Source organism: Poromitra crassiceps (genome assembly GCF_964638095.1).
Source record: "Poromitra crassiceps genome assembly, chromosome: 29".
NCBI classification, from domain to species: domain Eukaryota; kingdom Metazoa; phylum Chordata; class Actinopteri; order Beryciformes; family Melamphaidae; genus Poromitra; species Poromitra crassiceps.
In genome coordinates this window covers 7,447,089-7,471,150 of record NC_139641.1, presented here as the reverse complement: position 1 = coordinate 7,471,150, position 24,062 = coordinate 7,447,089, and the positions used below count along the sequence as shown (strand labels likewise).

At 43.4% G+C, this 24,062-nt stretch overlaps 1 protein-coding gene across 1 annotated transcript; it reads right to left on the bottom strand.

The window, feature by feature from the left end:
* Positions 1-1,971: 1,971 nt before the first annotated feature.
* LOC310799942 (NACHT, LRR and PYD domains-containing protein 3-like) lies at positions 1,972-23,052 on the bottom strand (the record flags this gene model as incomplete). Its single annotated transcript, XM_083662551.1, has 11 exons — positions 1,972-2,738; positions 2,995-3,047; positions 3,245-3,415; positions 6,431-6,604; positions 7,535-7,720; positions 8,632-8,805; positions 17,406-19,212; positions 19,331-19,545; positions 21,210-21,329; positions 22,445-22,564; positions 22,922-23,052. The coding sequence occupies 11 exons, from the start codon at positions 23,050-23,052 to the stop codon at positions 2,194-2,196; spliced, it is 3,696 nt and encodes a 1,231-aa protein (XP_083518677.1). The 3' UTR covers positions 1,972-2,193.
* Positions 23,053-24,062: the final 1,010 nt, after the last annotated feature.

Sequence of the window (24,062 nt, the reverse complement as noted above, 5' to 3'; positions counted from 1 at the left end):
AGCAGCCTGCTAAGCTTAGCTTTTGTGTACTGAACCCTGTGTAGAACTTTGAACTGGATTAGAGTTAGAGGAGAGCATGAGGATGTAGTCTCTTAAAACAGACTGTCTCATCTACATCCAGCGAATGCAGCTATACACAGTCTGTACGTTACACCCCCAGAACATGCACAAGGAAGTTGGGAAAAAAACCTTCAGACAGGAAAGAAGTTCGACAGAATCCGACCAATCACGACACGTGGGTCCACGAAAAATGCGGCATATTGGATTCTGATTGGACTAATGAGCGGAAGACCCGCCTTTCTACTTCCCATTCCAGTTGGTGCATGATTCTCCCCTACGAAGTACAGACGGTATGGCGGAAGCATTTGAAAATTGCGGAAGCCAACTCGTCTGTTCTAAGAGACTAATGAGGATGAGGAGTTGACTCTAACTAGTGCCTCCTCCCAACATTCATCAGACAGTCACACACACACACACAGACTGTTTCTCTCTCTATCTACTTCTTTTTTCTGTCACTTGTTGCTTCGCTCTCTCCCTCCCTCTCTCTCTCTCTTTCCCTTTCTTTCTCTTGAGTTGTTTGTCTTTCATTCAGCTGGAGAGAGGCTGGCTGTGTTTCTGCTTTAACTTCATGGTTGTATGTAGGCCATATTGTGTATGTGTCATTATATGTTGTGTGAATAAAATAAAAAATATACGATGAAGCAAAACATGCAGTTTTCAGTAAGGTCAACTTTGGGACAATGGGATCTGTTCTCTTTAAGATGAGGGTTTGTGTGGAGCAATGTCGCCCTCTGGTGGATTAAACAGGCCACTGCAGCATGTGTGCAGGCTGGCTGGCTTTGTTGTTTCTACTCTGAACGTAAAGGAGCGTCCTCCACGAGATGGAGTAGCTCTGTTAGCGCGCGCCCGAGAGAGAGAGAGAGAGAGAGAGAGAGAGAGAGAGAGAGAGAGAGAGAGAGAGAAAGAAAGAAAGAGAGAGAGACTCTCGCGCTCTCTAGTGCGCGCGACTCTCTCTCTCTCTCTCTCTAGTGCGCGCGAGTCTATCTCTCTCTCTCTCTCTCGGGCATGCGAGTCTCTCTCTCTCTCTCTCTCTCTCTAGTGCGCGCGAGTCTCTCTCTCTCTCTCTCTCTCTCTCTCTCTCTAGTGCGCGCGAGTCTCTCTCTCTCTCTCTCTCTAGTGCGCGCGTCTCTCTCTCTCTCTCCCCCTCGTTCTCTCTCTCTCTCTCTCTCTCTCTAGTGCGTGCGAGTCTCTCTCTCTCTCTAGTGCGCGCGAGTCTCTCTCTCTCTCTCCTTCAGTCTCAACCTGCTTTACTGGCTTGTTGACAAGAACATTCCTGTGTTGCCAAAGTGAACGGATGAAAAAGAGAATCAATAAAAAACAAATATATTTCAGGGAAATAAAAACAAAGAAATAGAAGATAGAAAAGGATCAAACTAGTACATCAAGTGAGCATAAGATTGTCAAGACAAAGTAAATACAGTGAGTCATGTGTCATATAAATCCATACAAAAAATGCAGACTACATGAACATCTACATGACATCATATGAAAGCAGAGACAAAAGACAGTTTGTAATAATTCTGTGATGTAAAGTTCTACATTGTTGCTGTTATGATGTCATCAGAGACACATTTAGCTGCTAAGTGCTTCACATGAGTACTTAGTGCTTAGTAGATACTGTACATGAAGGCCAATCAGAGGCTCAGTCACATCTTCAACCAATCACACACTAATGTCAATCAACAGTTACATGTTGCTTGATTTACATCACTCAACTGATTTAACAACAGAGCAATAATACACTGCTTTATTTAAAGACAACAATAATGACATATTCAAGTCAACAAGTTCTGTTTCAAACTATATACATCAAACATTCTTAATTTATGTTGATACTTTTCAGACTAAAATGTCTGTTCTTGTGATGTTAAAACTCTGTCCAGTTACTGTTCTCACTCTCTCACACACACACACACACACACACACACACACACACACACACACACACACACACACACACACTCACACACACACACACACACACACACACACACACACACACACGCACACACACACACACACACACACAGAGAGATCATGTCTGTTCACAACCACATGAGCAATGAACTTGCATGCAAACACTATTGTGACTTTAGGTGTTTGTGTTTGGTCACAGTGTGTTTCTGTCTCACTCTATCTGCACAGAGACACTGAGGCACCATCATCATACAGATAATCACAGAACCTAAATCCAGGGTAAAGTGGTTCAGTGAATTTGGACTGGAAAGTGTGGAGGTGAATCAGTTTGTCAGAGGAAACTGTGTAGAAGGACAGAGAGCCAGCAGGCCCGTCAAGATACACTGCGACTCTGTTAGAGCGAGAGGAGGAGGGGAGAGGTATGTGTGTGGGTCTGCTATTGTGATAGGCAGTGTAACTACCATCAGAGCAGATCAGACTCCAGGACTTTTCATTCCCTCCAAGCCCACAGTCATCACTCTTTCCTCTCCTGCTGATTCCTCTGTAAGTCACTCCTATATAAACCTCTCCTTTCCTCTCGACCTCCCAATAACAGCGACCAGTCAGACCATCTCTACACAGCAGCTGCTCCATGGAGTCAAATCTCTCTGGGTGATCAGGATATGGCTGCTCCTCTCTCACCACCGTCACCTTTCTGTTGTCTTCAGACAGGAGGAGGTTTCTGTGTGCTGTGTTTGGATCCAGTGTGAGATCACAGGCATCTGATGAGACAACAAGACTTGTTACAGCAGCAGCTTCTCATCTAATAAACATGTTTGTTTGTTTGTTTGTTTGTTGATTTATTGACAGTTCATTTCTCAGCAGTTTGATGATGTCACATGATGTCAGCCATCTTCCTGACTCACAGGATGTGAATGAATGGACGTCACAGACTGTGCTGTAGATGCACTTTCCTTCTCACTAGTTGAAGGTGTTGCTTTGTTTTTATGAATCAAACTAAATAAAATACACACTTACATTTACTCACAACATCACGGCTTTTCAACCACTGCACTCCAGCATGTTCCACACTGGAGGAATAAACAGGGAAGAAGTCAGACCAACAGATTCTCTTTAATGATGGAAACATGGACATTTAAGAACCTTCAATATGAAGGATTTCCACTCATATCCTCCATTAAACATGAAACATATTCCTCATCTTCTCAGTGTGACAGAGACAATGTGTGTGACTCTCAGCCTTCTAGCAGATGTTGTTTCTTCATACCTGAGAGTCTCCAGTCTCCAGGTTGGATCCTTCAGTCCAGCAGAGAAGAGCTTCACTGAGGCTTCTGGATGATTGTAGCTCAGGTCCAGCTCTCTCAGATGGGAGGGGTTGGAGCTCAGAGCTGAGGCCAGAGAAGCACAGCCTTCCTCTGTGAGCTGACAGTAAGACAACCTGCACACACACACACACACACACACACACACACACACACACACACACACACACACACACACACACACACACACACACACACACACACACACACACACACACACACACACACACTTAAATGGGGTCTGCAGCCGACGGACTGTTTCTCTCTCTCCATCTACTTCTTTTTTCTGTCACTTGTTGCTTCTCTCTCTCCCTCTTTCTCTCCCTCCCTCTCTTTCTATATCTCCCTCTTTCTCTCCCTCCCTCTCTTTCTATATCTCCCTCTTTCTTCCCCTCTCTTTCTCTCTCCCCCTCATTCTCTCTCTCCTTTTCTTTCTCTCCATCCCTCACTTTCTCTCCCTCCAACTCTTTCTGTCTCTCCCTCTCTTCTGTCCCTCCCTCTGTTTCTCTCCTTCTCCCTCTTTCTGTCTCTCCCTCTTTCTGTCTTTCCCTATATTTCTCCCTCTCCCTATCTTTCTCTCCCTCCTTCTCTTTCTCTCTCTCCCTCTCTCCCCCCTCTCTTTCTCTCTCTCCCTCTCTCCCCCCTCTCTTTCTCTCTCTCCCTCTTCCCCCTCTATTTCTCTCTCTCCCTCTCTTTCTCTGCTCCCTCTCTTTCTCTCCCTCCCTCTCTTTCTCTCTCCCCCTCATTATCTCTCTCCTTTTCTTTCTCTCTCTCTCCCCCTCTTTCTCTCCATCCCTCTCTTTCTCTCCCTCCACCTCTTTCTGGCTCTCCCTCTCTTCTGTCCCTCCCTCTGTTTCTCTCCTTCTCCCTCTTTCTGTCTCTCCCTCTTTCTGTCTTTCCCTATATTTCTCTCTCTCCCTCCCTCTCCCTATCTTTCTCTCCCTCCTTCTCTTTCTCTCTCTCCCTCTCTTTCTCTGCTCCCTCTCTTTATCTCTCCCCCTCATTCTCTCTCTCCCCCTCTTTTTCTCCATCCCTCTCTTTCTCTCCCTCCACCTCTTTCTGTCTCTCCCTCTCTTCTGTCCCTCCCTCTGTTTCTCTCCTTCTCCCTCTTTCTGTCTCTCCCTTTTTCTGTCCCTCCCCCTCTTTCTCTCTCTCTCCCTCTCTCCCCCACTCTCGTTCTCTCTCTCCCTCTCTCTTTCTCTCGGTCCTCTCTCTCTCTCTCTCCCCCCCTCTCGTTCTCTCTTTCCCTCTCTTTCTCGCCCTCCCTCTCTTTCTATCTGTCCTTCTCTTTCTCTCTCCCTCTCTCCCCCTCTCTTTCTCTCTCTCCCTTTCTTTCTCTCCCTCCCTCTCTTTCTGTCCCTCCCTTTCTCTCTCTCTCTCCCTCTCTTTCTCTCCCTCCATCTCTATCCCTCTCTTTCTCTCTCTTTCTCTCTCTCCACCTCTTTCTGTCTCTCCCTCTCTTTCTGTCCCTCCCTCTCTTTCTCTGTGGGGGAGGAGAGGCTGAGGGGGGCAGTCTGCACTGTGGAGGAGGAGGGGCTGAGGGGGGCAGTCTGCACTGTGGAGGAGGAGGGGCTGAGGGGGGCAGTCTGCACTGTGGAGGAGGAGGGGCTGAGGGGGGCAGTCTGCACTGTGGAGGAGGAGGGCCTGAGGGGGGCAGTCTGCACTGTGGGGGAGGAGCTGAGGGGGGCAGTCTGCACTGTGGAGGAGGAGCTGAGGGGGGCAGTCTGCACTGTGGAGGAGGAGGGGCTGAAGGGGGCAGTCTGCACTGTGGAGGAGGAGGGGCTAAGGGGGGCAGTCTGCACTGTGGAGGAGGAGCTGCTTTTTGTACCCATGAAGTGGATACAAGTGGACCTCTATCTTGCATTACAGTATAACTGTATAAATCAACCTGCCATGTTATCATCCTGTGTGTTTCTTATGTGTATGCATTATTGTGTTTGCCGTCTGGGCACTCATGTAACTGACTGACTCCCAGCACTATTACTGTTTATGTCCTTTGCATACTTGTATTTATGTGGACATAAATAAATATTTCAAATGTGTGTGTGTGTGTGTGTGTGTGTGTGTGTGTGTGTGTGTGTGTGTGTGTGTGTGTGTGTGTGTGTGTGTGTGTGTGTGTGTGTGTGTGGCGAGGCATTGAGTTTGTTTGATAAGTTGACTGTTCCTTAAAGCTGAGGCTCTCAAATGTTTTTCAGTCAAGGAGCCCTTACAAGATAGAAAATATACTGGGGACCCCCTCATTCTGATTTGTGATTTTGGGCTAAGCTTAATTGTTTCCACGGTAACGTGATTTACTTTTAAATTGGTAGGTTTGTTAGATTAGAATGTAATCCATGAACCATTTTAGATTTAAAGCATACAATATTTTCATTGAACTATGAAGCTTTTACAAACAAAAAAATATTTTTTATTTTCCTGAAAACTTTTCGCGGACCCCCTGGCAAAGTGCCACGGACCCCTGGGGGTCCCCGGACCCCCATTTGAGAAACACTGCTGTTGCAGGATACCTTTTGCTCTAAAGCTTTGAGGCTTTCTGGGCTCGATGGAGAGAGAAGAGGGAGTTTGACTAGCTGGTAAGGCTCATATGAGACACTTGTGCCTGCAGTACACTGCTTTGTCCACAGCAGAGGTGAGAAGGCTGTTAAGTGGGCTGGAGAGTAGCATTATGAAGTGGAGGAGGAGCTGGTTTGTCAGGATAGACCGGGGCTGCAGCACAACCTGGCTGAGCTGCACAGGGAATTGGGTGGGTTCCTGCAGGAGCGAGCAAAGGGGGCGCTTGTGAGGGCTAGGTTCTCCATGCTCAGGGAGATGGAGGCTCCTAGCTCCTTCTTTTTTGGGCTGGAGAGGAGACAGGGCGATGACAGTCACATGTTTTCACTGCGGTTAGCCGATGGGCTCGTCCTTTACAAGTCCTTTACTTTAGCTTTCAACAACAGAGGCAGTAAAGAGAGGAGATGATGCAATATTCTACCACAGGATAGAACCTAGATGTGATAAATGTTGGTATCTCAGCTGCTTTCAAAACTCACATCAGCAGGAAAATACAGAGGTCAGGTCTTTTCACTGATATTAATGTGCATGTAAAGCCACATTTAAATGGTGGTCTGTTGAACAGTATCAGTAATACTGACCTGAGAGTTTCCAGTCTACAGTGTGGACTCTTCAGTCCAGCAGAGAGAAGCTTCATTCCAGAGTCCTCTAAGTCATTCTTACTCATGTCCAGCTCTCTCAGACTGGAGGACTGGGAGCTGAGAACTGAGGCCAGAGCTTCACAGCTTCTCTCTGACAGCTTACAGTCACTCAGCCTTAATGGATATGAAGAGATAAGGAAATATGATTTTATCATTTCAGTCACACAGCTCACACAAACAGATGATTAATGAATGCAAATATAGACACAGAGTTCAGTATGGCATCTAGGCTCTGATGATGTCACTCCCTGTAGCACTGGTTCAAATCCTAGTTGCTCTATTCTGAAGCAGCTGGAGATGTGACAGTGAACTATAGCTGATCTGGTTTGTGTTTTCATTTCAGTTCTGGACTCAATGTGTGACAGAATGTGATAAATCCTTTACTTTAGGTTTCAACAACAGAGGCAGTAAAGAGAGGAGATGATGCAATATTCTACCACAGGATAGAAACTAGATGTGATAAATGTTGGTATCTCAGCTGCTTTCAAAACTCACATCAGCAGGAAAATACAGAGGTCAGGTATTTTCACTAGGCCTGCATGATAGGAGGAAAATCTGCGATGTGCGATAACATTGTTCAATATAGCGATGACGATACGACTTGCGATAAATAAACACATATATTAGCTATACAGTTCCTATGTCTTTCTGCTTTAATAATGCTTTAATAATGCTAACATAGACGACAAACATAGCCTATGCCCACTGAATAAAGAAATGAAATACACACTGACTCTAGCTGAAACTACACACAGCGTGTTTGGGCTTTGGCAGAGGGGCGGAGCGCACTGTTGCAAGGGAAAGGTGTACGCTGGATTTACAACACAAGACAAAATGATCAGATGCTGAGTGGGAATGCATGACGCATGTAAATAAAACCACTTTTGTTTCAGGCAGTCTTTGCGATATGTTTATTGCGCATGTTCATATTGCGATGATGATGAAAACACGATTAATTGTGCAGCCCTAATCTTCAATGATATTAATGTGCATGTAAAGCCACATTTAAATGGTGGTCTGTTGAACAGTATCAGTAATACTGACCCGAGAGTTTCCAGTCTACAGTGTGGACTCTCCAGTCCAGCAGAGACCAGCTTCAAACCAGAGTCCTTTACGTCATTCTTACTCAGGTCCAGCTCTCTCAGACTGGAGGACTGGGAGCTGAGAACTGAGCTGAGAACTGAGGCCAGAGCTTCACAGCTTCTCTCTGACAGCTTACAGCCACTTAGCCTTAATGGATATGAAAAGATAAGGAAATATTATTATTTGATCATTTCAGTCACACAACTTATGTAAACAGATTATTAATGAATGTAAATATAGAGAGGTGCAGCAATCTAAATAAGATATCAAAGCATGAGGTTTGAGACAGGAATAGAGAGAGGTGCAGCAATCTAAATAAGATATCAACGCATGAGGTTTGAGACAGGAATAGAGAGAGGTGCAGCAATCTAAATAAGATATCAAAGCATGAGGTTTGAGACAGGAATAGAGAGAGATGCAGCAATCTAGATTCAAGATTCAAGATTTTTATTGTCACTCCGTGGTACAAGTATCACGTGTGAAATTCTTGTGCTGTGGACTCCGTTTAAATAAGATATCAAAGCATGAGGTTTGAGGTTAATTGCTGTTTATAGATGAATCAGCATGTTTGTAAACAAACAGATTAGCTATATTTCCGGGTGCAACTGCCATTCATTTTAAACAGCAGTTCATGGTGAAACCACGCCCTCTTTGAACTCTAACTACTCCTTCATACTTTAAGCTCAACACTCACACTTAACGAGTCACCACTTTTAGGACTCTATCACCTTAATTCAGCTTTAATTTATCTTTTGTACTGTTAGGTTTATACTTTTTCAACCTTTATAATGGGACCCTATGGAGCTAGTCTTGCGTGTACTTTTTACGAAATTCACACATTAAAACTGTGACATTTCACACAACATACAGAACTACATATGTATAGAACATTCACACTACATACATATATTATAAATCAGACTCTTTAGCTACTACTGCTCTCTGTAAAACTTGCAGTCAACCTTTACAGAGTCAGGAATTCTGACCTGAGAGGCACTGTATTGAAAGCAGAGAAATGTGTCAAATCAACTGAGAAATACTGTCAATTAAAATCTTACCTGAGAGTCTCGAGTCGACAGTGTGGACTCTCCAGTCCAGCAGACAGAAGCTTCACACCTGAATCTTGCAGCTGGTTCTTACTCAGGTCCAGCTCTCTCAGATGGGAGGGGTTGGACTTCAGAGCTGATGCCAGGACTTCACAGTGAGTCTCTGAGAGTCCACAGTCAGAAAGTCTGTGATCACAGATTTAATGTAAGATTAGTTCTATGAAAGCAGACCTGAGACTAAGCCCACATCAAAACGGACACAGCATACTACTACTTCTAATACAAATAATAACAATAATAGTAATAATAATTAGAGAAAAAGTGACAATAAATTGTATTGTAGAATTAGAAAATTTTCAAAAAGTGCTGTGCATGTGTAATATCAGTGAAAAAAAGTCCCGCACACTGTGAAGTTGCAATCAAATTTGTTTTACTGTGACGTTTCGGTCACCGACCTTTTTCAAACAAAAGGTTTTGTTTGAAAAAGGTCGGTGACCGAAACGTCACAGTAAAACAAATTTGATTGCAACTTCACAGTGTGCGGGACTTTTTTTTTTTTTTTTTTTTTTCCACTTATTACGGACGTTTTTGTCTTTGCCCGACGCACCTGGCCTGAAAGATGTGCGGAGTTTCTCTTCAATTCATGTGTAATATCACAAAGCAAAGCATAGCAGAATGCAATTACAAGCAATTCTGTCAAAAGTATATATATATATATATATATATATATATATATATATATATGTGTATGTATTAGGTGTGTCACGGTACGTGTACTCGCCCTGTGTACGTCACGGTATGGGCTTCACGGTTCAGTGCGTGCAGCTACATGAAGAATACGCTGAATCCAGAAGGTAGCGGTAAAGCACCTAAACGCTGTTTGAACGCCATAAACGCCACAGAAGAAGACATACCAAAGCAACACAAGAGCCATATGAAATCTGCGTTCACTGAATGGAACATTTTGTGGTGAGGAAACATTACCGGGGGTCGCTCCAGTGTGTTTATGAGCCGTACGTCGCTTCCGTGCTACATCACAAAACCACAAACAATATCGACGCGTCCAGCTGCTCCCCCTTTACCGTCGTCAAAAAGTGAAGAAATTCTGCACTAAGCTCTGACTTCAGTGCAGAGCAGTATTCTAATGACTTTTTTGACTCAGGCGATAAGCTATTTTGCGAATTCTGTCCAAATTCAACCAAAGCCAACGAGGTAATGTAACGTTACGTAGCACTGACAAAGCTGTTGACTTGTAAACAAGCAACTTACATCGCGTGAGATGACAAGCAAGATGGGGTGAGAAAGACTCTTTGTCAAGTTCCAATAATCCATTATGATTACATGTTATCGATGACCAGTGTTGGGAAGTAACGAGTTACTAGTTACTCGTTACTGTAATAATATTACTTTTCCAAGTAACGAGTAGTGTAACAAATTACTAATAGAATATAAGTAATAATATTACCGTTACTTCAAGATAAAACAACTCGTTACATCTTTTGTAGAGTCCATTTTGTGATGCCGCTGCGCTGCAAAACGACACGCAGTCGGCATTCACTGATCACAAGCAGCATGGCTTTTAACGCTCCCAAAACAAGGTGACGTCACCGCAGAGCATATTCAGAGCACCCTCTCTGCCCTGCTGAGCCAAGGAGGAAAATCCGTCGCTGGATATATTCCCATGACTTTGATTTTGTCGGGAAGAAAGGTGACACGAACATCAAAGTCAAATGTAAACGGTGTCCAGGACAGGTAGGCTACTAACACTCTTTCCACCTAAAGGCTATTGATGCTGTAGCTCCCATTAGATCTAAACTAATCTCCGGTAAGAAAAAAGCACCATGGAGAAACGCTCCGTCTGTAAATAACAAAAAAAGAGATTGTAGGAAAGCCGATCGAGCGCAAATGGCGGAAAACTAAACTTCACATCGATTATGACATCTATAAAAATAGTCTTCACTCCTACAACCAGGAACTAAAAAAATCCAGAAAATTCTTCTTCTCCGACATTATCAGCAAAAACACCAATGACGCTCGCACTCTTTTTGCCACTGTTGACAGGCTGACAAACCCCCCCCCCCCACAAATTGCCCCTGATCTTCTATCCAATGTCAAATGCAATGAATTTGCGACCTTCTTTAGGGATAAAATTATAAACATCAGACTAACTATTTCCACATCAAGAACAAATGTGGCTCCGCCGCACCCACAGAAAAGGTGCTCAATTAACATGACTCAGTTCAATGTCATTGACCACAAGAAACTAGAAGAAACGATACGAGGCCTTAAATCCTCATCGTGTTGCCTAGACACCCTGCTAACAAGCTTTCTAAAAAATGTCTACAGTTGCCTGGTGACCGACATACTGAAGATAATTAATACCTCTCTTCTTACAGGCATTTTTCCAAAATCTCTAAAAACTGCAGTTGTTAAGCCCCTGCTAAAGAAGCGTAGCCTCGACCCCTCTATAATCAGCAACTACAGACCAATATCAAATCTTCCCTTTATTAGCAAAATACTCGAAAAAACTGTCTACCAACAACTCAATACCTTTCTATCCTCCAATGACCTCCTAGATCCCTTCCAATCAGGCTTCCGACCCCATCATAGCACCGAAACTGCGCTTATCAGAGTTATAAATGACATCCGAATGAACACTGATTCAGGTAAAATCTCAATCTTAGTGTTACTAGACCTCAGCGCTGCCTTTGATACGGTTGACCACGAAATTCTACTGGACAGACTGGAAAACTGGGTCGGGCTTTCCGGCACGGTCCTAGAGTGGTTCAGATCTTATCTGCAAGACAGGAACTACTTTGTCTCCATTGGCAACTACACATCTGACCAAACCAAAATGACATGTGGGGTACCCCAAGGATCAATTTTAGGTCCTGTCCTATTTAACCTTTATATGCTCTCTCTAGGCCTAATTATGCAAAAAAACAAAATAGCTTACCATAGCTATGCAGATGACACCCAACTTTACATAGCCCTCTCATCGGATGACTATGCCCCCATAGAGACGCTGTGTCAGTGCCTTGCGCAAATTAATGATTGGATGTGCCAGAATTTTCTCCAACTTAATAAAGACAAAACAGAGATAATTGTCTTCGGCAAAAAAGAAGATAGGCTCAAAGTTACTGCTCACCTCGAATCCCTATCTTTGAAGCCAAAGGACCAGGTAAAAAATCTTGGCATTATTATTGACTCTGATCTAAATTTCAACTCCCACATCAAGCTTATAAGAAAATCTGCCTTCTATCATCTAAAAAATATAGCAAGGATTAGAGGCTATATGTCCAAACAAGATCTTGAAAAACTAATTCATGCTTTCATTTCTAGCAGGCTAGACTACTGCAACAGTCTTTTCAATGGTCTTCCCAAAAAAGCTATTAAACAACTACAGCTCATTCAGAATGCGGCTGCTAGAGTTCTAACAAGAACCAAGAAAGCTGAACACATTACACCAGTTCTCAAATCCCTGCATTGGCTGCCAGTAAATCTTAGAATAGACTTTAAAATTCTGCTAATAGTTTACAAATCTCTCAACGGGTCAGGCCCACACTACATCTCTGAAATGCTTCTACACTATGAACCATCCAGATCCCTGAGATCTTCAGGCACTGGTCTACTAATTGTCCCGAGGACCAAATCAAAACATGGTGAAGCCGCGTTCTGCCACTATGCCTCTCATAACTGGAACAAACTCCCTGAACACATTAGATCTGCCCCTACTCTGCCTATTTTTAAATCCAAGCTAAAGACCTTTATGTTTACTCTTGCCTTTAACTGCTACTAAACTACTGCCTCTCTCCAGCCCGGCAGAATAAACCTGTATTCGGCCTGTAATTTTTAATTTTTTTTTCCTGTACATTTCCAACAAATGGACTGTACATGTAATAATAATACTGAAGAATGCCTTGTAACTTATTTAAAACAGAAATAATGTTTCATGTTTGTTAATTTGAGTATATATTCTAACTAAAACTGTCGGCTGTGTTTTTTATATATGCATTGCTTTGCTGCTTGTTTTTTCAATAATTTTTTTGTAAAGCACCTTGAATTGCCTTTGTGTATGAAAGGTGCTATATAAATAAATTTGACTTGACTTGACTTGACTGTGAAAAACACGAGCTCAAACTTCCTAACGTTAACGTTACGAGACGAGAGGACAGCACAACAGAAACCAGAAAACTGTTCAAATACAGAGATAACGTAAAAACTCACAAGCTGGTGGACCTCAAACATTGCTGTTATTATTGTCAGGTTAATGTTAATGTTGCAGAGCTAACGTAATTTGTGACACAAACTTGTTACGCAAAGATGTAGCCTATACGTATTGAGTTTGCAGTGCATTATACTGCATTCTATAAAACAGAAGCTGTTTAAAAGATTGCATCTTGTCAGTCATCACTTTGAGCCAGGTGTGCTCTTCATCAAGCATCTCTGTAGGAAGCTGTGCTCTGGCAAAGCGATTAGTTTAAATGGAACGGCACATAATAGACCTAGTTCACACATTTGCACCGCAAAGTCTGCATTTTGATGAGAAAAACGCTATGGGCCTTTTTCACAACGGCCATTTGTGTCTAGAAGACAGAGTATACACAGGTGCAACCAACTAACTAATTAGGGCTCCGGCACTGGAACACCTAAATGGACTGGAAGTTGCAAGCCCTAATTAACATCTTGGTGCACCTGTGTTACCTCCTGCCTTTTAGACACAAAATCGCTGCAGTGAAAAAGGCCTATTGCCATTTGTGTGGAATGTAACGGAAAAGTAATATAACGAGTATGTAACAAATTACTTTTGGCATGGAGTAATAAGTAAAGTAATAATATTACTTTTGAAAATAGTAACGAGTAATATGTAATATATTACTTTTTTAAAGTAACGTGCCCAACACTGTCGATGACGCACATGACCGAACGTAATCATTCATATGGGAAACAAAATGAACTCGCCTCCAGTACGTTACTTCCTCCCCCGCTGTCTGACAACTCCACGTGCAGTCTGTTTACAAACTGTGTACAATAAAGATTTAAAGTGGGGGGAAAATGCCTTTGCCCTGTCAAACAGCTGGAATGCAATACATTTGAGAGGGAGGCACGCCTCACACTATCGCTGCTGTAGAGTCAAACTTTTTTGTGTGGATTCATTGCCTAGATCTGATTAAATTGTGGACACGCTGTCACCTCACAGCTCGAAGGTCCTGGGTTCGATTCCCACCTGGGACGCTGTGAACGCTGAAGGAATGCATGGCCGTCCGCATGTCCTCGAGTGCCCACTGCCCGGGTGGGGTCGTCAAAAAAGGGCCTTTCTGTGTGGAGTTTGCATGTTCTCCGCGTGCCCTCCCAGGGGTTTCCTTCATATAGGAACCCCTTCACCAAAAACATGCAATATCCTGGTTGCTGATGTGGTGCCTTCTCTGGTCGTGAAGGGCGCCTGTTCGGAGGGAGGGGAACTCGTTGGAATAGCGTGATCCTCCCACGTGCTATGTCCTACCGCCTACCGGTGAAGCTTCCCCTGTCAGGTGAAAAGAAGCGGCTGGCTAACTGCCCATGTCGGAGGACCCTCTGCAGTCCGGGTTCAAGGCTTCTCACTCCACTGAGACAGCTCTTCTTGCTGTCACAGAGGCCCTTCGCACTGCTAAGGCCTCATCCCTCTCCTCTGTCCTTGTCCTCCTTGACCTGTCTGCTGCCTTCGATACAGTCAACCACCAAATCCTTCTTTCCACTCTGTCTGACCTCGGCATTTCAGGTTCTGCACTCTCCTGGTTTGCTTCCTACCTCTCGAACCACTCATACCAGGTCTCATGGAGAGGGTCCCTCTCCAGATCCTGTCCTCTTACCACCGGTGTCCCCCAGGGCTCAGTCCTGGGCCCCTTACTTTTCCTTCTCTATATCAGATCTCTTGCCTATGTGATCTCTTCTCATGGCTTTTCTTATCACTGCTATGCTGATGACACCCAGCTTTCCTTTCCTTCCCCCCCTCCGACACTCAAATCGAGGCTCGCATCTCTGCATGCCTCAAAGACATTGGCGACTGGATGTCTGCCCACCACCTCAAGCTCAACCTTGGTAAAACAGAGCTACTCTTCCTCCCAGGAAAAGACTGCCCTCTCGCAGATCTCTACAACATCCGCAAAATCCGTCCCTTTCTCACAAGAGAAGCGACTCAACTCCTGGTCCAGTCTCTTGTCTCCTCAGGCCTGGACTACTGCAACGTGCTCCTGGCCGGCCTACCTGCCACCGACATCCGACCGCTTCAGCTCATTCAGAACGCTGCAGCCCGTCTGGTATTCAACCAACCCAAATTCTCTCACGTCACTCCCCTCTTCCAGGAGCTCCACTGGCTCCCCATCTCGGCCCGCATCAAATTCAAGACACTGGTACTGGCCTACAGGGCAGTACACTAGTCAGCTCCCCTGTACCTGCAATCTATGGTCAGGTTCCAAACCTCCCAGCGCTCCCTTCGCTCCTCCACCAGTGCAGGTCGCCTCGCCCCTCCTTCACTACGGGGGCTCAAAAGTCGCTCATCCCGATCTCGACTCTTCTCGTCCCTGGCACCTCAATGGTGGAACGAGCTTCCACCTTCGGTCAGGACGGCTGAATCACTGCCGATCTTTCGGAAAAGACTAAAGACTCACCTTTTCAGGCTCCATCTGGGCCCTTCTTGATCTAACTTCGTTCTCTCTCTTTCTTTATTAAAAAAAGAAAAAAAAAAAATATATATATATATATACTAACCTAAACTTGTACCACTAACCTAAACTTGTACCACTGTTCCTTCAGAAGTTGTAGTTGTCATAGACCGTGGTCCATAGTTGATTGCTCTATTGCGGACAAAAAAATGTGTTATTGTAAGTCGCTTTGGATAAAAGCGTCTGCCAAATGACGTAATGTAATGTAATGTAAAGGAAGCATGGAGCCAGTTTTCGGCTCTCCCCAGATCGGCAGAGGTAGTGTCCTCTAGAGAGAGAGTGGCGTCAGCGGAGGACCAAAATGCGAGACTCATTAGCCAATGAACAGCCAGGAATGGGTCTCGCGCTACTTTTGGATGCTAAAATAAAGCTGATAATGTACAATTTGATTAAAGGGATGAAAAACCCTTTCAGAGTACAACACAAACTGTCTATTTTGCTGCAACTCGACAGTGCTGCTTTAATCCAGGACCTTACTTCCTGGAACTCTTGAGAGTAAAAAAGTGGTCCATTGGAGTGAATGGAGATGTCGGGACTCTTCTATCTACATGGCTCTGGGCAGAGGGTGGAGCAGCAACCAGGATAAATATAAGTTAGCACTAATGGGGGATAAAAATGGGATAAAAAACTGAGGGGGGGGAATTGTGGAGATTTATTAAGAGACTATTTCTGATGTTAAAATGAGCGTAAAAAGCCAAATACAGAATTCGGGGAAATTAAAACTGAATTTGGGATTTGTTGCTTTCCACCGTTGTACCAAATTCGCACCGAATATACACACACACACACACACACACACACACATATATATATATATATATATATATATATATATATATATATTCAGTACATGTCTATATATATATACATGTATGTGTGTGTGTATATATATATATATATATATATATATATATATATATATGACAGACACACAGACACAGACACAGACAGACACACACACACACACACACACACACAGACAGACAGACACACACACACACACACACACACACACACACACACACACACACACACACACACACACACACACACACACACACATTTAGCCTAAGCTTCACAGGCAAGCAATTTCAAATTCTGGCTAGACAACATATGATTAACATGACACTCCTGTAGATTAAAACAACCATATCAAGTAACTAACTACCTGTAATATAGACAGTGTCCACTGGAAAATACTGCTGTCTGTTGTGATAAAATGTAGGTACTTTTGAAGCACAGCCTCTTAAAGGACAAGGCATTTTTAAGACATTTGTTACCATCAAACAAATCCTATGAAAATAACAAAATCAACAATACATTTGCTCTACTCCCGTTACTTCCCACGTACCATTTTTAGCCATCAACCAGGAAGTAATTGGCCCCAATTGTAATTAAGCTAAACACATGGCTACATGGATGAGATTTATTGGTATAACAAAATCAGCTATTTTATTTTCATAGAATCTCTTGATGATCTCTTTATTCCTGTGCTCCTTGGCTGCTTGTATTAAGCCTTCAGCCCAAAGAAGATAACTATCAAAACTACACTTAAAGGAGAATTTCGTTTTTTTTTAACCTGGACCCATCTCCTGGCATTAATTATGATTTGGCCACTCACCAGGCGATCTCCGCGGCGTTTCTGGCCGTCCTAGCGTTGTTTTGACATCAATAGCGTCCAAGTCAGTTGTAAAATGGAGCTGACTTGGGGCCAAGTGTGAGCCTGTCTTTCCTGCATCTAAATAGCTATTTTTATTCCCGTTTTCGCCAAATATCGTCATAATCTGATCCCTCAAGAACCACCACAGTGATATTTCGCCAAAGGCTGTTTCCTGGAGTCACACAGGGATCAAATTACCTCAAACGTGATCTTGGTCACCAAGTCTCGTGAAGTCCCGCGATACTTTCCTGCCGACTGGCCAAGTACAGGAGGACGCTTTGCGGTGGTGGTTTTAGCGCAACCTATGTGGGGTTTGGCGTAACCTATGTGGGATTTGAGGAACTATATATCTTTATAGTTCATATGGCATCAGGTGTGAAGGTAACTAAACTGCAGATAATGTTAGAATTCAGATCAGGACTAACCGAGCCTCTCTGCAGTTCCTCACAGCTGGGATCAGTCTGCTTCGTCCCTCCTTTGATGTGTTGTAGGCCTTCAGGTCCAACACATCCAGAACCTCCTCTGACATCTGCAGCATGTAGGCCAGAGCTGAGCAGTGGACCATAGAGAGTTTCTTCTTTGACTTGTTCTCTGACTTCAAGAAGTCTTGGATCTGCTGATGTATTGAGTGGTCATTCATCTCCATCAAACAGTGGAAGATGTTGATGCTTCTGTCTGGAGACGTATTGGAGGTGTTCATCTTCTTCAGGTTGCTGATGGCTTTCTGGATGCTGTCTGGACTTCTCTCTGTGTGACCTAGTAGGCCTCCTAAGAGACTCTGGCTGGACTCGAGTGAGAGGCCATGAAGGAAGCGGACAAAGAGGTCCAGGTGGCCATTTGTACTCTTCAGGGCTTTGAGCATGGATATCTTCAGGAAGACAGCCAAGGAGTGATCACTTCTATCCCAGACTTTTCCCAGGAATGTGCTCAGTACATTCTTATCCCTGTTTGTGTAACAGTGGAACATGTAGACTGCAGCGAGAAACTCCTGGATGCTCAGATGAACAAAGCAGTAGACCGTCTTCTGGAAGAGGACACACTCTCGTTTGAAGATCTCTGTGCACACTCCTGAGAACACCAAAGCCTCTCTGACATCAAGACCACACTCCTCCAGGTCTTCTTGGTAGAACAGGAGGTTGCCCGTCTCCAGATTTTCAAACGCCAGCTTCCCCAGCTTCAGAAGAACTTCCCTGTCAGTCTCCATGAGCTGCTGTTGACTCATCTCATGGCTCTCATCATACTTCTGCTTCTTCCTCTCTGTCTGAACCAGCAGGAAGTGTGAGTACATCTCAGTCAGGGTCTTGGGCAGCTCTCCTCTCTGGTCTGTAGTCAACATGTGCTCCAGAACTGTACCAGTGATCCAACAGAAGACTGGGATGTGACACATGATGTGGATGGTCCTGGATGCCTTGATGTGTGAGATGATTCTGCTGGACAGTTCCTCATCAGTGGATCTCTTCCTGAAGTACTCCTCCTTCTGGAGGTCAGTGAAGCCTCGTACTTCTGTCACCCTGTCTACACATGTAGGAGGGATCTGATTGGCTGCTGCAGGTCTGGAAGTTATCCAGAGGAGAGCCAAGGGAAGCAGATTCCCCTTGATGAGGTTTGTCAACAGCACATCTACTGATGATACCTGTGTGACATCAGACACAACCTCATTGTTGTGGAAATCCAATGGAAGTCTGCTTTCATCCAGGCCATCAAAGATGAACACAACTTTACAGACAGAGAGCTTCTCTGCTGTGACCCTCTGTAAGGTTGGATGGAAAACATGGAGCAGCATGAGAAGACTGTACCGCTCATCTCTGATCAAGTTCAGCTCCCGGAACGAAAGCAGAATCACAAGAATGACGTCTTGATTTTCCAAGCCCTCTGCCCAGTCCAGAGTGAACTTCTTCACTGAGAAGGTTTTTCCAATTCCAGCAACACCATTCGTAAGAACTACTCTGATGTGTGTCTCTTGATCAGGTAAGGGGTTAAAGATGTCGTGGCACTGGATCTGAGTGTCATGGAGAGCCTCCATCTTGGATGCTGTCTCCAGCTGCCACACCTCATGTTGGGTATTAACCTCTTCACTCTGTCCCACTGTGATGTAGAGTGCAGTGTAGATCCTATTGAGGGGAGTTCCAATTCCTGATTCATCTGTTCCTTCTGTTCCTTCTGTCACAAAGTCACATCTCATTATCAGACTGATCTTATGAACGTCTAAAACCTCCTGCCAAACGCCGTCCGCTGGAAGAGAAGAAAGAGTAAACAAGTGTTTAACAGATATGCTGTTGTTTCCTGGTTTTAGAAATGGTGACAACAGTAGACAGAACCCCAGTCTTACATTGTGCAATGCTGGTTTGACTGGGTGTCTGCAGTCCAGATCTTGTTCTGGACCTTTTTCTACACTGGGGACAGGCGGAGTCTCCTGATGAACCGGACTGGGCCCAGTATGAGGTGATGCACTGTCTGCAGAACCTGTGTCCACAGCTGGTAGAGACTGGATCCCTCAGGACCCAATGACACAATGCACAGCAGGACAGCTGCTGCTTCACAACACCTAGACTCCTCTTCCTCATTCTGTGGGGATAAAGGGAATGTATTATCCCTGATCAGATGAAGATCTAACAAACAAACAAAATTGACCAAAAGTTTGAACAATTTTTTGTTCAAATTGTAAAACTATTAAAATATTTTGCCCAGACTATCTTTATAGATGCTCAGACAGCATGGTGCTGCCATCACATGTAAAGTTTATTTTCACATGTATCTGTTGTCATAGTTGTAGTTTAATCAGTGGAGTCAACATTGCATACCCATCATGGATAAATGTCACTGTGGTGATCATGGATGAATGCAACATTGTAACAGTTTTTCTGGTTTGTTTCATATGTAATTATCATTAATGAATGTTCAGCTCAATACAAACAACACACAGTCCTATTACATCAACACTGTAACAACACATTTGTTACAGAACACAGACAGTGTCTGGCAGTCATTAGTAAATAAATAAGTACCATTCTTGATGACCTCTGACTACAGATAGTGTTAGCAGGGCACAGAGATTGATCACAGCAGTTAGGGTAGATACGATGGCAGAGTTCCATTACATTACATCTACAGTATCAACCACTGTCTGTGTTTACATGTCAAACACAAACAGTGTCAAACACAAACACCATATGAATGAAAATTGGCTTTTCAACAATGATGGGAGGTTTTGGTGTTTAAACCATTTCTTGTGGGCGTGTCTTATGCGTGTGGCCAGCAGTGAGCTGTTGTGGCTTTTAAGGCGGGGCTAGCAGGATGAGGGAATTTGAGCAACTCGGGGAGGAGGGCGGGCCTAAGGGTCAACAACGTCAGTCTGATATCAGATTTGTGAAATACGTCAGTATCGCCACGCCATTGGATCAGTACCATCTCTAAGTCAAGGTCAAAGTCAAGGTTACTTTATGTGTACCCATAGGTAGATTTGGTTGCAGGGAGAGTCACTCAATTTTAAAAAGGCTCAGACAATAGACAGTAGACAGACATGAAAGTGCCATAGTTCCAAACATCATCATATTATTTTTTAATATTTAAAAAAATATGTAAGAAAACACTGGGGCAGAGATTTGCTTCATGAACACAGTCCTCTCATAGTGTGATGCAACAGTGAAGGAAACTATCCTAAATGACACAACAGAACATTTTCCCTTCATCAAGCTTACTCACTTTACTCGCTTACTTTTATCAGGTAGGCTCCCAGTATAACAGTTCTCTTACCTTGTGTCTGAAGGTCCAGGTTCATTACTGAAGTGTGGAAGTTTGTCTTTAGACCAGTCACTCTTCATAGACAGACAGCTGGGTACTGGAGACTCTGCTCTCTGCCTGTGGTACTGACCTCTGTAAATCAAAAGAAAAGGCAACATGTTTTCAGAGGTGATCAAACACAACGACTCTGCTTTTTGGGATAATTGATGTGAAGTTTTAATTGTATAATTAGTTTGTGTGCACACATTATGAATTAGGAGGAACGAAAAACTAAATATTTAGGGAATAAAATGTCTTCTGTGTGCATGAATCGAGCCAAACTGACGGCAGGTCTGACCTACATCCAGGAAGTGAAATATACTGTATATTTTGTCCTCCATAAAACGTGTTTTTTTCCCCTATGGTCACTCCTTGTCTCTGTAGTTTTCAGTGCAATCATGTAGGTTATCAAATAACATTTCCTCATTACAGTATAACAGTCCTCTTACCTTGTGTCTGAAGGTCCAGGTTCATTACTGAAGCATGGAGGTTTGTCTTTAGACCAGTCACTCTTCATAGACAGACAGCTGGATACTGGAGACTCTGCTCTCTGCCTGTGGTACTGACCTCTGGAAACACAAATGTTTGATACATATCATTAGTTCTAGTGACTTTAAATTCATGTTTTGTTCTCATATTCTACTATTGTCTTCATTTGTTGATTTCTATTTTATTTGTTTCGATTATTTCAATTATTTCTTATGTTTAGATTATTATCATAGATTATGCATGTACATGTACTTTGCACGCCCACTGGCAAAAAGGGGGTTTGGCCAATCGCAAAAAGGCACCTACATTTCAAATGGATTCACGTAACATCACAAAACTCTGTAGAAAGGTTGGCGGAGGTATGCATTCTACAGAGTGCCCTCTAGTGTTTATATGTTTTCCTTTGTTTTCATACTGTATGTATTTATACTTTCCTATTGTACATACTTTTCATTCATGTTTCTTGGCCTTGTTATGTTCTAGTGGTAGAACAGGTCAGTCTGTCATCTGTTGCAGACATTTCTACACATTTTACCAAGCTGGTTTTCATCATCTGTATGTGTTGATCCAAACTCACATTCACATGAGTGATGACTTGTTTGACTCAGGAGAGGCTTTCCGGTTGATTGACCGTGTCGTTTAAGTCCCCCCCCCTTTCCTAATTGACTGTTTCTCGTTATATCTATTGATCCCAAAGTTTATAACTATGATGACCTCAGTATGTAGGATTTCACTCATAAATGTATCTTAACACTGTGTGGAAAACATGTGAGAGCTAATAATGATGTGATGAGACCAAGGAGGCATTGTTTTAAGTAACCAATAAGCTGTTTTAGGCTTTGATATTTGGTTTCATAGAGACAAACAGTTTCCAGCTTATCACACATTAAATGCTTGTTGTGTTTGCAATTGTCAGTTGTGTTATATTTAATTCCACCCACTGTAGCTTATATTTTATTTAGTTTTATATATCTTGAAATTATTTGTTGCTCAATTGATCCAAATCTACAGAGATAATTTAAACTTATCTCATTTTATTGTTATCTTATTGTTTTTTTCTACTCAAATAGCAATGAGCTTGTATTTTTCTCTTTCCAGTATTCCATCATATCTTTACTACTAACTTGATTTCATGAATACAATCTCATTGAACCATATTCCATCAGGTAGGCTTATGGGATAACAGTTCTCTTACCTTGTGTCTGAAGGTCCAGGTTCATTACTGAAGTGTGGAGGATGATCCTTAGACCAGTCAGTCTTCATAGACAGACAGCTGGGTACTGGAGACTCTGCTCTCTGCCTGTGGTACTGACCTCTGTAAATCAAAAGAAAAGGCAACATGTTTTCAGAGGTGATCAAACACAACGACTCTGGTTTTTGGGATAATTGATGTGAAGTTTTAATTCTATAATTAGTTTGTGTGCACACATTATGAATTAGGAGGAACGAAAAAACTAAATATTTAGGGAATAAAATGTCTTCTGTGTGTATGAATCCAGCCAAACTGACGGCAGGACTGACCTACATCCAGGAAGTGAAATATACTGTATATCTTTTCCTCCATAAAACTTGTTTTTCTTCCCTATGGTCACTCCTTGTCTCTGTAGTTTTCAGTGCAATCGTGTAGGTTATCAAATAACATTTCTTCGTTACAGTATAACAGTCCTCTTACCTTGTGTCTGAAGGTCCAGGTTCATTACTGAAGTGTGGAGCATTGTCTTTAGACCAGTCACTCTTCATAGACAGACAGCTGGGTACTGGAGACTCTGCTCTGCCATCTTCTTCCTCCTCCTCCTTCCACATGTTCTGGACTTTGTGATCTTGTATCTGTGAAAGGTGCTACAGTATACAAATAAGCTTTAGTTATTTTCTCACTTGTACACTTCAGTCAGTCTCAGAGGTAAACCAGTTATACTGGGGGGGGGGGGGGGTAAACGGTTATATTTAGGCAATTAAAACAACTTGGTTCAGGTTAGGGAAATGGTTTGGTCATGTGTGTGTTTTGCTATGCGACTCACGGTTTAGAAACGCTGGGAATCGAACTCCGGCAAACGTCTGGCCACCAACCCCCACCGCACCGCTCTTACTGTCCACCGTGCTATTTCAATGCGACACACACACACACACACACACACACACACACACACACACACACACACACACACCCACACACACACAATTTTATTCTAGCTTCATTCATTATTGTTTTTTTATCAACACTTGTCTTCAATGAGAATTGCATTTTCAAGTGGATACTGTCAGTCAGGTGCTGAAATCTGTAGAACAGGTGCATCAGCGCCCCTCAGTGGTCACCCACGGTGGTCACAGTTTTCAGTGAAACTGCTGCTGGTTTATGAGAACTCCGCCTCCGCCCTCAGTCAGAGACGACAGGCGGATGACACAACACACGCGGTGACCAGTCAGACTCTGTAGGCAAGTCGACGCATGTACAGTAGTAGTAGGCCCTCTGTAGGCCTAATATAATATGAAGCAGATTAGTTTCCCACCCCGCTCTGAAGTCCTGATCTGCCTGCAGAAAGTCAACAAGCCGTTTCTCTCTTTATGAGGAGTCATGTGACTGAAAGACGCTCATCTCGCAGAGTCTCAGACACACAGATGGAATAAAACTGGGTTAATTTAACGGTTTAATAAACTGCGTCATGTCGGGCACCGCCCACATCAACTTCCCTCTTTGTTTTACTGAAGTTATTATCTCACTGTTACATCTCTTCTATGAGCGTTGAGAGAGAGGAAAATAGGCAGGTGAACGCAGGAGAAGACCGAGGGTTTTACAATAAACAACAGGGACATAA